The sequence below is a fragment of the Aquarana catesbeiana genome, linkage group LG03 (genome assembly GCF_042186555.1).
Source record: "Aquarana catesbeiana isolate 2022-GZ linkage group LG03, ASM4218655v1, whole genome shotgun sequence".
NCBI lineage: Eukaryota > Metazoa > Chordata > Amphibia > Anura > Ranidae > Aquarana > Aquarana catesbeiana.
In genome coordinates, this window is record NC_133326.1 from 121,592,023 (window position 1) to 121,604,685 (window position 12,663).

Consider the following 12,663-nt stretch of genomic DNA (forward strand, 5'->3'; position numbering starts at 1 on the left):
AACATCTTAAATGTTTGTATAATACTTGCATTAAAGTACATGTAAACCCTAACAATGGACTTTTCTTAATTTCCCCCTTTTGGTGTGTAAAATAAACCATTCTGTTATATAATTGTAAAAAAAAAAAAAATCCCTGTTACTTTTGTCAGAAACTCAGACCTGGCCTGTGTCTTCATCCCACTTGCTGGGTTATTTCATAAAGTCCTCCCAGGTTTTTTTTTTTTTTGGACTACATAATGATTAGCCTTATAGAGATCTGAGATCAGGAGTGGTTAAAGCGGAACTGCTTCCAAACGGAGAAGTTCCACTCTTCCTTCTCCTACCCCACCCCACCCCACTCTTTCTCAATTGCCACTTTATTTATTTTTTACGGGGGGGGGGGGGGGGGGGGGAGAGAATCGGGATTGGTTACCTGGTTTTGACAGGTACCCGATCCCACCTCCTGTTGGATCATCGCTGCCCCCCCCCCCCTCTTCCTCCACAGCCTTCTGGGGCATGTCACAGGTCCTAGAAAGCTGCAGAACCATTCAGATAGTTCAGTGCGGCAAGCAACCAGCTGTGATGCCACAAGCAGTAACAGCCAGCTGCCCACAGTTAAGATGCCGGGGACTGAAGACCAGTGAAGAAACCAGCTGGGAGAGGACATCGCTGGATCCTGGGACAGGTGAGTGGTCATTTATTAAAAGTAAAAAAGTTTTAACAGTGCCAAAGATGTGTATATAACGACTAAACTGACCGAACCGCAGCTTTATCAATATTAATGTTAATCAATAAGGGTTGGATGAGAGTCAAGATTAGCGCAGGTTCACAGTATTCTACAATATATATGTGATTTTGTGAATAATTATATATCTTATTGTGCAAATACTCCAAATTGAAGAAAACAGTGTGCAAAAAAAACCCAATAATTAAAGTGCAAAAAATTTTGAAAATCAATAATATATGAATTGTGAAAGATCAAAATTATATGTGATAAATGATATTAGCTTGCTATTTAAATAGCAAATAAAGTTAAAAAATGCAACAATGTGCAAAACACCATACTATATAGACAGAGTAGGAGAGAGCCAGAGAGTTCCATAGAATAAGAGAGGCTCTGGAGAAGTCCAGAGGTGGGGGCGAGCACAGGAGAATATAAGGAGGTTAGAGAGTAAGTTGTTGGTGAATTTTAGGAGGGCAGGTTCTGTGAAGTGTTATGGGCGAACGGCAGGTTATAAGGGGTTGAAAAGGTTAAGAGAGGTGATGGCTCAGACAGTTGTAGACTAGGTGCTCTAGGAGTTTGGAGGTAAACGGGAGCAAAGAGATGGGTCTTGAGTTCAAACTGAGAGGGTGACTGGAGGTAGTTTTGAGGGAATGTGGTCCAGGGAAGAGGTGGTTAGGTAAGCATGTAAAATGTATAGCGACATCCTCTGTGGAAAGAGTTAATTATTGTATGTAATGGTAGACATGGTATGTCAAATTGCATCAGTCTTGTTTTTTAAATGTTTGTCAATCTTCTGGGCAATGAATAAGCCAGTGGGTGGAGGCAGTGGGGAACAAAGTGGAGTTAATCCAGACCTTTCTCCCATTTCACTAAAAATCACATCAGCGTGCAGTTGTGCGTTCTGATGTGAAGTAATTTTTCATTCATTAAACAAACATTTTTTGCTTTTACTTACAATTACTGTGCATTCAGGACTGTCAGATTGGGAGCAGCAGCTCTGTCCATGCAGCTGCTGCGTTCCATTTTACATGAATGGACCACCTGCACAGGGATGCACAGAATACCTGTGTGTTTCCATACATGGGCCTTGTACGAGTGTACTCTGTAGTATGCCCATCTAAATGAGGCCTTACATAGGGGCACATGCACCAGTTTCTTGATGGTTGTGATGGTGTATATGTAGAATGAGCAGGAGGGGATGAGTACTCTAATAAGAAGAAGGGAGTAAATGTGATATGTATAGTCTGTGGGGTGAAGAAGAGGGCTGAACAAAAGAACTTGAGCTAGCTCCTCCGGGCTATACAAATGTGCGCCTGTACAGTGCACTTTCACCTTCTCTAGCTGAGCTTTGTGGAGAGGTCCCCCAACAGCTGCATGTGTAATGGGAAGACATGCACTATTTAAAACAGGAGGAACCTTGGTATGCACAATTCACAACATTTGGAATCGCCTAGGGGGATTTTGGGAAAATCTTTCTGAAGGTGAACTTGCCCTTTAAATTGTGTTTTATATCCTAATGTTATTTGTAGTATCAGGAAAATCTGCAAACTGCTCATTTTTGGTTTACCTAATAATTTCCATGCACATCTGCCTAATGTGCTGCAAATTGCTCAATGTAGGATTCACACATTTGTAACTAACAAACTGGTAATATGTTCAGCAGATTAAACAAATCTGTATGAATGTATTTAGGAAGAAATGAAATGGTGGGATTTGCTTATTTACCTTGCATGTGAATTTGCTTATTGCTAATAATAAATATGTTCAGACACATTAATCGTGTATGCGTTAACGTGCACAAAACACAGGCGTTGTGGTGTAAATGGGCTCTAAACAGTAAACATGATAGACAATGTAGCAAAAAAGTATATATTTTTTGTTTTATGAAATATCCATGTCTATGGCCGTAGTTTTAGAGCCAGTAAGATTCTGAATTGTGCTGTAGTATAGAAGTGTAACAGGGGCTCCAGGTAAAAATTATGCAGGGTCATTGACTCTTCCGGTATACTTCAAATATTTCATTTCATCCACCCAGTCCCTCAGGAAATGAGAGGTGGTAGATTTCAACTATGATTGCCCTAGCTGCTATTAGAACCTGAGAAGGTTATTCTTTACAGTGGCTCTAGATCCCAGGAAGGATGGAAAGAAGGGTGGGTTGTAGGGAATGCTGGATTGTAGAAGCTGTGAGGTGCTTAAAATCAAAAATCGAGAACCAGCAATAAAAAAAAATGGAGGACCAGAACATGGGTAGCCAAGGACATGTCCACCAGATGTGTAGCATCACTCCTGAGTGAATAGCACATCTCCAACATTTATAAGGTACTCAGGAAGAACCTATGACAAAACCTGCTTGGTCCAGATATATTGAAGAAAAGATGTAGGGTTTGAAGCAGTTTGCTTTGATCTTGGTGTAAATTTTAGGTCAGGATTTTTTAGGGAAATAGGTTTATATGCGAGTTACCAACCTATTGACTTTGGATATATTAGAAATGTTGGCTTCTTGCAATTGTATAGGGTAGAGACAATTTTCAGAGTAAGAATTAGAACTAAAGGCTCTAAAATAGGGGTATCAAATTTTCTGACTAAAGTTCCACTTTAAAGTGGAAGTAAACCAACCAATTTAACGGTTTCACAAAACGGTTACATTCAAGACATTTATTGAATGATGACTAACACAAGTATTTGTGTGCTTATGTCAGCTCTCAAATGAACTATCAAACCATCATTTGGCTGGTGTCATAACTGATCCCATGTGCAGAACCATGGCAGTTGCAGATGAAACAGAGGCTAAGATGGCTTTTTTTTGGCTGTAAAGGATAGGAGGGTTTAGTTCTGCTTTACTTCACACTACACACATCTAGAGAGGTCAGTGAGGGCTTGTTTTAAACCTCTTTTGATGTTTTTTTTTATGCATATCCGGATGCATTCCAGATGCTTTTTATTTATTTCTTATTTTTTTCCCGTTTTTATTTTTTCACTGTACTTGGTCTGGTGCGTTTTATCGTGTTCCAGTACAGTCCAGTGCAGGAAAAATGCAGCATGTTCTACTTTTTTTTTTTTCTGAAACTGGAACGCCCTGGAATTGATCAGACTGGTGTGAACTATGCCATTGGAAACCATATAACCTACTTTCCGTGCGTTTTTGATGTCGAAAAACAAAATGCATGTAGTGTGAATGGGCCCTCACAGACACTGACACGAAGGGCCCATTCACACCAGAAACGGCGCATTTAGTGCGTGTTTTTGCATGCACAGTGACCTGCATTTGACATAGATTTTTATTTGCTTGCATTTGCAGTGCATATTTTCCTAAGCTTGCATTTTCTTTGCGGTCACTTCTGTCTTCTTTCTTCTTTGGGCTTTTATGTGTACTGCACCGCATTGCAGTGCATTTTTATGCACTTGTGGATTATCTATGCAGTTGGAGTCTAGTCAAACATGTATCTGGTGTGAATGGGCCCCAACAGTAATTGACACTCTGACACGAACTCTCACTACACTACTTCAACTTCTGAATTAGTTAATCTATATTTTTTTAACAGATTTTTCTTTTCAGACATGTCCTCTAGGAAAGATAAAAGATAGTGTATCTTCTCATCTTCACTCACTAGATTGAATGATCACCGTGATAGCCAATCAGAGGCTATCACAGTGATCATGTGACTAGGATCCAGTTCCCCCAGGTACCCCTCAGTAGTAGCTGAGCTGGGGCTGTCACCGACAGCCTGGTGTCAGTGCTGGGAGCGCGCAATCAAGGACATTCCCAGCAAGAACACATATATGCGGCGCCCAGATTTAAAGCCCACCTGCATATATGTTACCCAATCATAAAGGGGTTAAACTGATTGGGCTTTCTGACATTGTGACTTTCCTTTTGGACTATCAGTTTTCTGATATAGGTATCGGCACATTTAGACAAATTAAATAATACATCTGTATTGTGACAAAACTTGTTACAAATGTATAATGTTTTAAGAAACATTATTGTGTTGTCTATTTTTTTTTAGACTTTAAAGGCCCGTACCCCCGATCCGAAAATCGTACGAAAAATGCTGCTTTCGAAGCGATCGTACAATAATCGGAACGTTAGTACAGAGCTTTCAAGAGCCGATCACGACAGTTCGTCCGATATTATCTGATCAGACAAGCACGAAAATTTTTCTTGTATGATACCAGATTGTACGACTTTCGTTTTAATCAATACAGTTGTCGTTGGAAATACAATAGAAATGCACTACAACACATGATATCACTTCAGATTTTTTATTCAGTCGTACGTGAATTTTCGTAACTTTAGTAAACTCTTCATGTTCGATATGCGACTAGCATGCAAAAAAATGGACAATCTGTCGTCTGATTTTCGGGTCGTGTGTAGGGGGCTTAAAGTGTTACTAAAACCCACAAAAGTAAAATCTGTCTGTATATGCAGAATAGCATGCTTGTTATACTTACTGTGGAAATTAAGGGGTTAATCCTCTGCATTGTGTAAAAAAAAAAAAAAAAAAAAAGCTTTTTGATCCTATGTGCACAGATCCTCCCCCACCTGCAGGGTTACTCTGGGCAAGGCCAGATGAGACACAGTAGCCCCCCTGCACATGCTCAGTTTGGTCTCTATTGCTGGAGAGAACATTTACTTGTTGAGCTGAGCTAGCCAGATCACATGATATTGACATCACACATTTAGGCGTGTATACAGATCCTAAATGACAGCCCCGTCCCTCCCTCCTCCTCCATGCCCAGTAACTAAAACAGAACACAGTGGGTGAGATGTTACATCTTGATTGATGGATGATCCGCCTCCCAAATAAGCATGAGGACACAGGCAGTAGTGGAAATCTCCTCCTACCTGAGCACTCGGGCAGGCCCTGCAGTTTATTACGTGACCGTGGTATACAGATCAGCGCAGATGAACTATTTTCATATTACTGGGTTTAGTAACACTTTATGACTCATTCACAGTATGTACCAATCACAGCATTGTTATGATGTCCCAGTTCCATCATTGCAACTACTTCAGCCCCGGAAGGATTTGCCCCCTTAATGACCAGGCCAGTACCAGGCCGATATGGCACTGCATCGCTTTACCTGGAAAATTGCATGGTCGTGCAACGCTGTACCCAAACAACATTGATGTCCTTTTTTTCCCCACAAATAGAGCTTTCTTTTGGTGGTATCTGATTACCTCTGCGGTTTTTATTTTTTGTGCTATAAACAAACAAAGCGACAATTTTGAAAGAAATAAGAACATTTTTTACTTTTTGCTATAATACATATCCCAAAAAAAAAATCACCAATTTAGGCTGATATATATATTTTTTTTTTAAATATTTTGGGTAACAAAAATCGCAATAGACATATATTGATCGGTTTGCGCAAAAGTTATCACATCTACAAACTATGGGATTGATTTAGGGACTTTTATTTTTTTTTTTCATTGTTTTTACTAGTAATGGCGGCGATCTGCATTTTTTAGTGGAACTGCAACATTGCGGAGGACAAATCTGACCCCAAATGACACTTTTTGGGGACCAGTGACATTATTACATTGATCAGTGCTATAAAAATGCACTGATCAATGTAAAAATGACACTGGCAGGGAAGGGGTTAACACTAGGGGGCAATCAAGGGGTTAAGTGTGTTCCCTAGGTGTGTTCTAACTGTAGGGGGGATGGGCTCATTGGCACATGACAGAGATCACTGTTCTGGATCACTGGGAACAGAAGATCTCTGACATGTCCCCTGTCAGAATGGGGATCCACTTGTTTACACTGGCAGATCCCCGTTCTTCCTCTGTACTAGGCGATCGTGGGTTGCCAGCGGACATAGAGTCCGCCCGACCCGAGGGCATGCTCCCGCTGCGAGAGCGCACCGCCCACAACTGTGCGAGCCGCCATACAGGTACGGCGATTCACGCAGCGCTGCCAACCAGCCGCAGTATATGTGCGTGAGCTGGTCGGCAACTGGTTAAAGCAGAACTAAACCATCATTTTAACATTTCCCCAAAACCGTTGCATTCAAGGCATGCCATGAATGAAAACATTGAGTGGTCAGTTTATGTTGGCTCTCAACCGGACTATCAAGTCATCAATTGGCAGGTATCATAGCTGATCACATGTGCAGCACCAAGCAGATGGAAAGGAGATTAAGATGGCAGCTTCCTTGGCTGTAAATGATTGGAGGGTTTAGTTTGGTTTTAAACACACACAAAAATACTTCATGCAATAGTTTAGAAACACATTTTTTAATATATCACCGCAAAACACTGAGTTGTAAACAGCCTGACTGCTGGAACCTGGACAGGATGTATTTTTAGGAAAAATAAGCCCTTAAGAGTAAAGCATATTGGACTTAGTACTTGACAAGGACTCGGATTGCGATTGATTCTTACTTGATTCAGCGCTTATAACAAAACTCACTTTTGCATGTTGTACTTTTCTTGTGTATTTGCTATGCCTCCCACTCATTTTTCTGCATGTGCCCTATTGGGAAAGCATGTGTACATCTTCACAGACCTCCCAGTAACTGTCTTGCTGTTTCACTGAGGATTTATGCTTGCTACCCATGTCATGCCTCTAGTATTGTCCTTGTGTTTTAAACCATATTTTGAGCTGTGCACAGAAAGTGTGGAATTGCAAGTGATGGTCTCTTTGGGCATGTGTTTTTAACAGTGAACCATACACACAGAGTAGAAATATAGAGACCACTAATGTAATTTTGGTACTGATGCACACCGTTGTCTACACATTTTTATTTGGGACACATCTATTTCACGCATCACTACATGTAAAATATTAGAATACACAGATATCAAAGGTCAGGTACACAGACCATACGTTGGAGGACTTTGATTCCTCCTAGAGAACTTGATTTTTTTATCTAAACACACAATTCCTTTTCAGATATTCCCCGCCGGACCCCTCGGTCCCCACTTTCTGACCTACAGGGAGTAAACACCATACAAGAAAGAAGTCCCCGGTAAGTATCCTTGTTGAGTTTTGCCTGCCTATTGTGATTTTTGTTTACAGACCTCAATAGCTAAAGCTCAAATAATCAAATATAAGGTAAATGGTTAATCATACTGTAAGAGCGTAGTTATTGGGCTACTTCATATAATAAAGTGAGAGCAGAAGTATCTAAATTCTACTTAGCGTACACATACCAATACCCCTGTTTTGGGTGAAAATTGGATTGGCTTCTTACATTTGCTATTAGCCTCATTTGCAGCATCTCAAAAACTACAGATGCATGTAAAAAAAAAAAATTGCAATGGAGGTTTGAGCATTTTTTTGTAGCATATGAACTACAAGAAAGGGATTGATTCTGTAGGATTACAGTTATTTTTGGTAGAGAATAATTACTTGCATGAAAAGTCTAACAAAAGCCGTATGTTGGCTATAGACAGGAAGATTTCTGTGAGATCTGCCTTTATTTATATGCCATGTATAATTTTGTTTGACTTGTAAAATGTTGATTGTAGTTTTATGGCAAATGATTCCATCCTTTTTCCCAGATGTTTTCCAACAAACTGCAATTTTTCCATGTCTTAGATTTATATATTCTCCTAATTCTCATTTCCATTTTTTACAATGCGCTTTTGTTTTCAAGTGATCTGAACTGGACTTCACGTAGACTGAGCCTGCTGTCATCCTCTGGTTCCTACCTCGAAGGTGGCGGAATCTTTATTAGCTCCCCCAGCTCCAACCTGAATAACAGCAGTGACAGCAAACTACTGGAGAGGGCTCACGGCATTCTGATGTAAGACAACATTTGTAGACATACAGGACTCGATTCTAGCTATTTCAGGAAATATTCTTGTAGATATTGTGTGTGGATGACATTAGAAATATGCAAATATATTATATCAATGGCTATGGCTAGTAAAGGTTATGGAGTACAGTATGTGCTTACTATGGATGATGATGATTTTTTTTTTTTCCCTTCAGGAGGAACAAGAACACAAAATCCAAGCCGGCTCTTCCTAAGGTGAGTCTCTAATTTTTTTTGTAAAGATGGAAAATTCATATAAAAGGGAATACCTGTAAATCCCTGTTTATTTTATCTGCACAATATTGTATAAAAGTGAATCTTCACTCTATTTATGTTTAACTAATTGCCATCCGGGCCAATTCTGACAGTTCACTCCTACATGTAAAAATCGATTTTTTTTTTTTGCTAGGAAATTACTTAGAACCCCCTAATATAGATATATATATATATATCCACAGTGTCTCAAGGCAGCTACAGAAAACTGCTGATTTCTGCTGCTGTTTTTGCCACCTCTGAGTGGCTAGCTGTGGCTGCCGAGCCTGTATACGTTAAAGGGGTTGTAAAACCTTTTGTGCTGCAGCAGCCCACCAGAGCCCCCCTTTTACTTACCTGAACCCGTTCGTTCCAGCGATGGGGACGAGCACAGCAGATCCAGCCGCTGTCTCGGGTCCTCATTGGATAGATTGATAGCAGGAGCCATTAGCTCCCGCTGCTGTCAATCACATCCAGTGAGACGGACAGCCAAGTCTTGCTGTCTGTGTCAATGGACGCAGCAGCAGGACTCGGGAGCGCACCCACACGAGTGCCCCCATGGAAAGCGGCTCTCTGTGGGGGCACTCGAGAAGAGGAGGAGCCAGGTGCGCCACGGGAGGACCCCAGAAAAAGAGGATCGGGGCTGCTCTTTGCAAAACCCTTGCACAGAGCAGGTAAGTATGACAGGTTTGTTATTTAAAAAAAAAAAATAAGCTTTACAATCACTTTAATGACTGGATGCTGGTGGCGGCAGCTATCCGTGGCTGTTTGCACAACCTGCAATTGCCTGTGGTCATAAATGCTGGATGCACGTCTCTTTTTTTTTTTTTCCTAAATAAACAAATTTCCAATGTTACTCTATTTTCCCCTATATTTGTGGGACCAGTAGAACTGTGGTACCCTGTTGCATATGTTGGGGGGTTTATCTGCAGTTGCAGGAGTTCTAAGAGATTGGAAAGGGAAGTGGTCAGAAACATCACAGGCTTGGACCTAGGCATAAAGCTAACAATATACCGCCTTCACTGAACAATCTCTCAAAAATAAACTACAACCTCAATTCAAAAAAAGGGATGCTGTGTAAAATTTACATAACAACAGAATGAGATGATTTACAAATCTTATATTTTATTCACAATAGAAAACATCAATATCACATGTTTAAACTGAAAAAATGTACCATTTTAAGAAAAAAAATAAGGTAATGTTGACAATGGCAGTAACTTGTCTCAAAAAAGTTGGGACGGCAATTAAAAGCTAGTAAAGTAAGGCCTCATGTACACTGCTGCTGGTAAGCGGACGTTTAGGAGCGGTTGGGCATTTTTTTCAACTGCCCCTGAACTCTCCTCTGTTATCTTATCAGTACATGTACACAGGGTCGTTTATAGTCCTTTCTAGGCAGTTGAGTTTAGAGGCTTCTTTTGGAACGTGAAAAAATGGGTTCAGAAGCTGAGTTTAGAAGTATCTCAAGCACTAAACGCAGTAACCCGCATTTAGCTGCGTTTCTTTTACAAGCGTTTTTTATTTTTGGTTATAAATTGGAAATAAAAAGCGATTCTAAACGTGGCAAAACGCCGCTAAACACGGCATGTAAACGCTGGAAAACGGACGGTTTAAACGTGGGTTACTATCTGCCAAGTTAAATCGTTCAGGAGAGGTTATAAAAATGTCCCGTGTACATGAAGCCTAAGTGGTACTAAGAACAATTTGCAACTAATTAGGTTAATTGGCACTAGGTCAGTAACACGATTATGTATAAAAAAAGGTGTCTTAGAGAATAAGATTGTCTCAGAACTATAGATCTGCAGAGGTTCACCAATCTGTTAAAAGCTGTGTCTAAAAATTGTCAACAATTTCAGAATATTGTTCCTCAACTTAAAAATTCCAAAGACCTTAAATATATCGTAGTTACATAGTAGGTGAGGTTTAAAAAAGAAAAGTCCATCAAGTCCAACCTATGTTTTTGATTAAATGTCAGTATTACATTGTATATCCCTGTATGTTGTGGTCATTCAGGTGCTTATCTAATAGTTTTTTTAAACTAACGATGCTCCCTGCTGAAACCACCACCTGTGAAAAGGAATTCCACATCCTTGTCGCTCTTAGTAAAGAACCGTCTACTCGGTTTAAGGTTAAACCTCTTTTCTTCTAATTTTAATGAGTAGCCACATGTCTTATTAAACTCCCTTCCGTGGAAAAGTTTTATCCTTATTGTGGGGTCACCAGTATGGTATTTGTCAATTGAAATCATATCCCCTCTCAAGCGTCTCTAATAAGTTCAGTGCCCGCAACATTTCTTCATAACTAATATAATCCTCCAGTTCCTTTATTAGCTTTGTTGCCCTTCGATGTACTCGCTCCATTTCCAGTACATCCTTCCTGAAGACTGGTGCCCAGAACTGGACAGCATACTCCAGGTGAGGCCGGACCAGAGTCTTGTAGAGTGGGAGAAATGCCGCTTTATCTCTTGAGTTAATCCCCTTTTTAATGCATGCCAATATTCTGTTTGCTTTGTTAGCAGCAGCTTGGCATTGCATGCCATTGCTGAGCCTATCATCTACTAGGACCCCCAGGTCCTTTTCCATCCTTAATTCCCCCAGAGGTTCTCCCTCAGTGAGTAGATTGCATTCATATTTTTGCCACCCAGTTGCATTATTTTACATTTTTCCACATTAAACCTAATTTTCCATGTAGTTGCCCACCCTATTCATTTGTTCAGATCCTCTTGCAAGGTTTCCACATCCTGCGGAGAAGTTATTGCCCTGCTGAGCTTCGTATTGTCCGCAAATACAGAGATTGAACTGTTTACCCCATCCTCCAGTCCTTTATGAACAAATTAAATAGGATTGGTCCCAGCACAGAACCCTGGGGGACCCCACTTTCCACCCCTGACCATTCTGAGTACTCCTCATTTATCACCACCCTCTCAACTCGCCCTTTTAGCCAGTTTTCTATCCATGTACCCACCCTATGGTCCATGCCAACAGGCCTTACTTTGTACAGTAAACGTTTATGGGGAACTGTGTCAAATGCTTTTGCAAAATCCAGATACACCACATCTACGGGCCTCCCTTTATCTAGATGGCAGCTCACCTCCTCATAGAAGGTTAATAGTTTGGTTTGTCAAGAACAATTTTTCATGAATCCATGCTGATTACTGCTAATGATACAGTTTTCATTACTAAAATCTTGTATATAGTACCTTATCATCCCCTCCAAGAGCTTGCATACTATTATTGTTAGGCTAACTGGTCTGTAATTCCCAGGGATGTATTTTGGCTCTTTTTAAATATTGGTGCTACATTGGATTTTCTACAATCAGTTGGTACCTTTCCAGTCAGTAGACTGTCAGTAAAAATTAGGAACAATGGTCTGGCAATTACTTGACCGAGTTCCCTAAGGACCCTCGGGTGCAAGCCATCTGGTCCCAGTGACTTATTAATGTTAAGTTTTCCAAGTCTATTTCTAATTCTGTCCCCTGTTAGCCATGAGGGTGCTTCCTGTGATGTGTCATGAGGATAAACACTGCAGTTTTGGTTACTGAAGCGCCCCCTGATTACCTCCTGAAAACGGATGAGAAGAATAAATTCAATACCTTCGCCATCTCCCCGTCCTTTGTAACCAGATTTCTTTCATTGTTTATAGGGCCAATATGGTCTGTTCTCCCTATTTTACTGTTTATATACTTAAAGAGTACTTTAAAGAATTTCTTGGGATTTTTTTTTTGTTCTCCTCCGCTATGTGTCTTTCAGGTTCTATCTTAGCCGCCATAATTGCACCCTTACATTTCTTGTAAAGTCTGAATGCTGATGATGATCCCTCAGCCTTGTATTTTTTGAAGGCTTTCTTCTTTGCTTTTATATGCATTTTTACATTGGAGTTAAGCCATCCAGGACTTTTGTTCTCTCTTTTAACCACTTCCGGACTGCCCACCGTCGTAATAC

The 12,663-nt window shown here is 40.4% G+C and overlaps 1 protein-coding gene across 4 annotated transcripts in view; it reads left to right on the top strand.

Moving 5' to 3' along the window:
* The window catches only part of MYO9A (myosin IXA), a 177,673-nt gene that overhangs the window by 118,717 nt on the left and 46,293 nt on the right, over positions 1-12,663 (top strand). For all 4 annotated transcript variants that reach the window (XM_073619113.1, XM_073619115.1, XM_073619117.1 and 1 more), the window contains 3 exons: positions 7,603-7,678; positions 8,309-8,458; positions 8,647-8,686. In XM_073619113.1, coding sequence (XP_073475214.1) covers positions 7,603-7,678; positions 8,309-8,458; positions 8,647-8,686 — 266 coding nt within the window. The remainder of the gene's footprint in view (positions 1-7,602; positions 7,679-8,308; positions 8,459-8,646; positions 8,687-12,663) is intronic.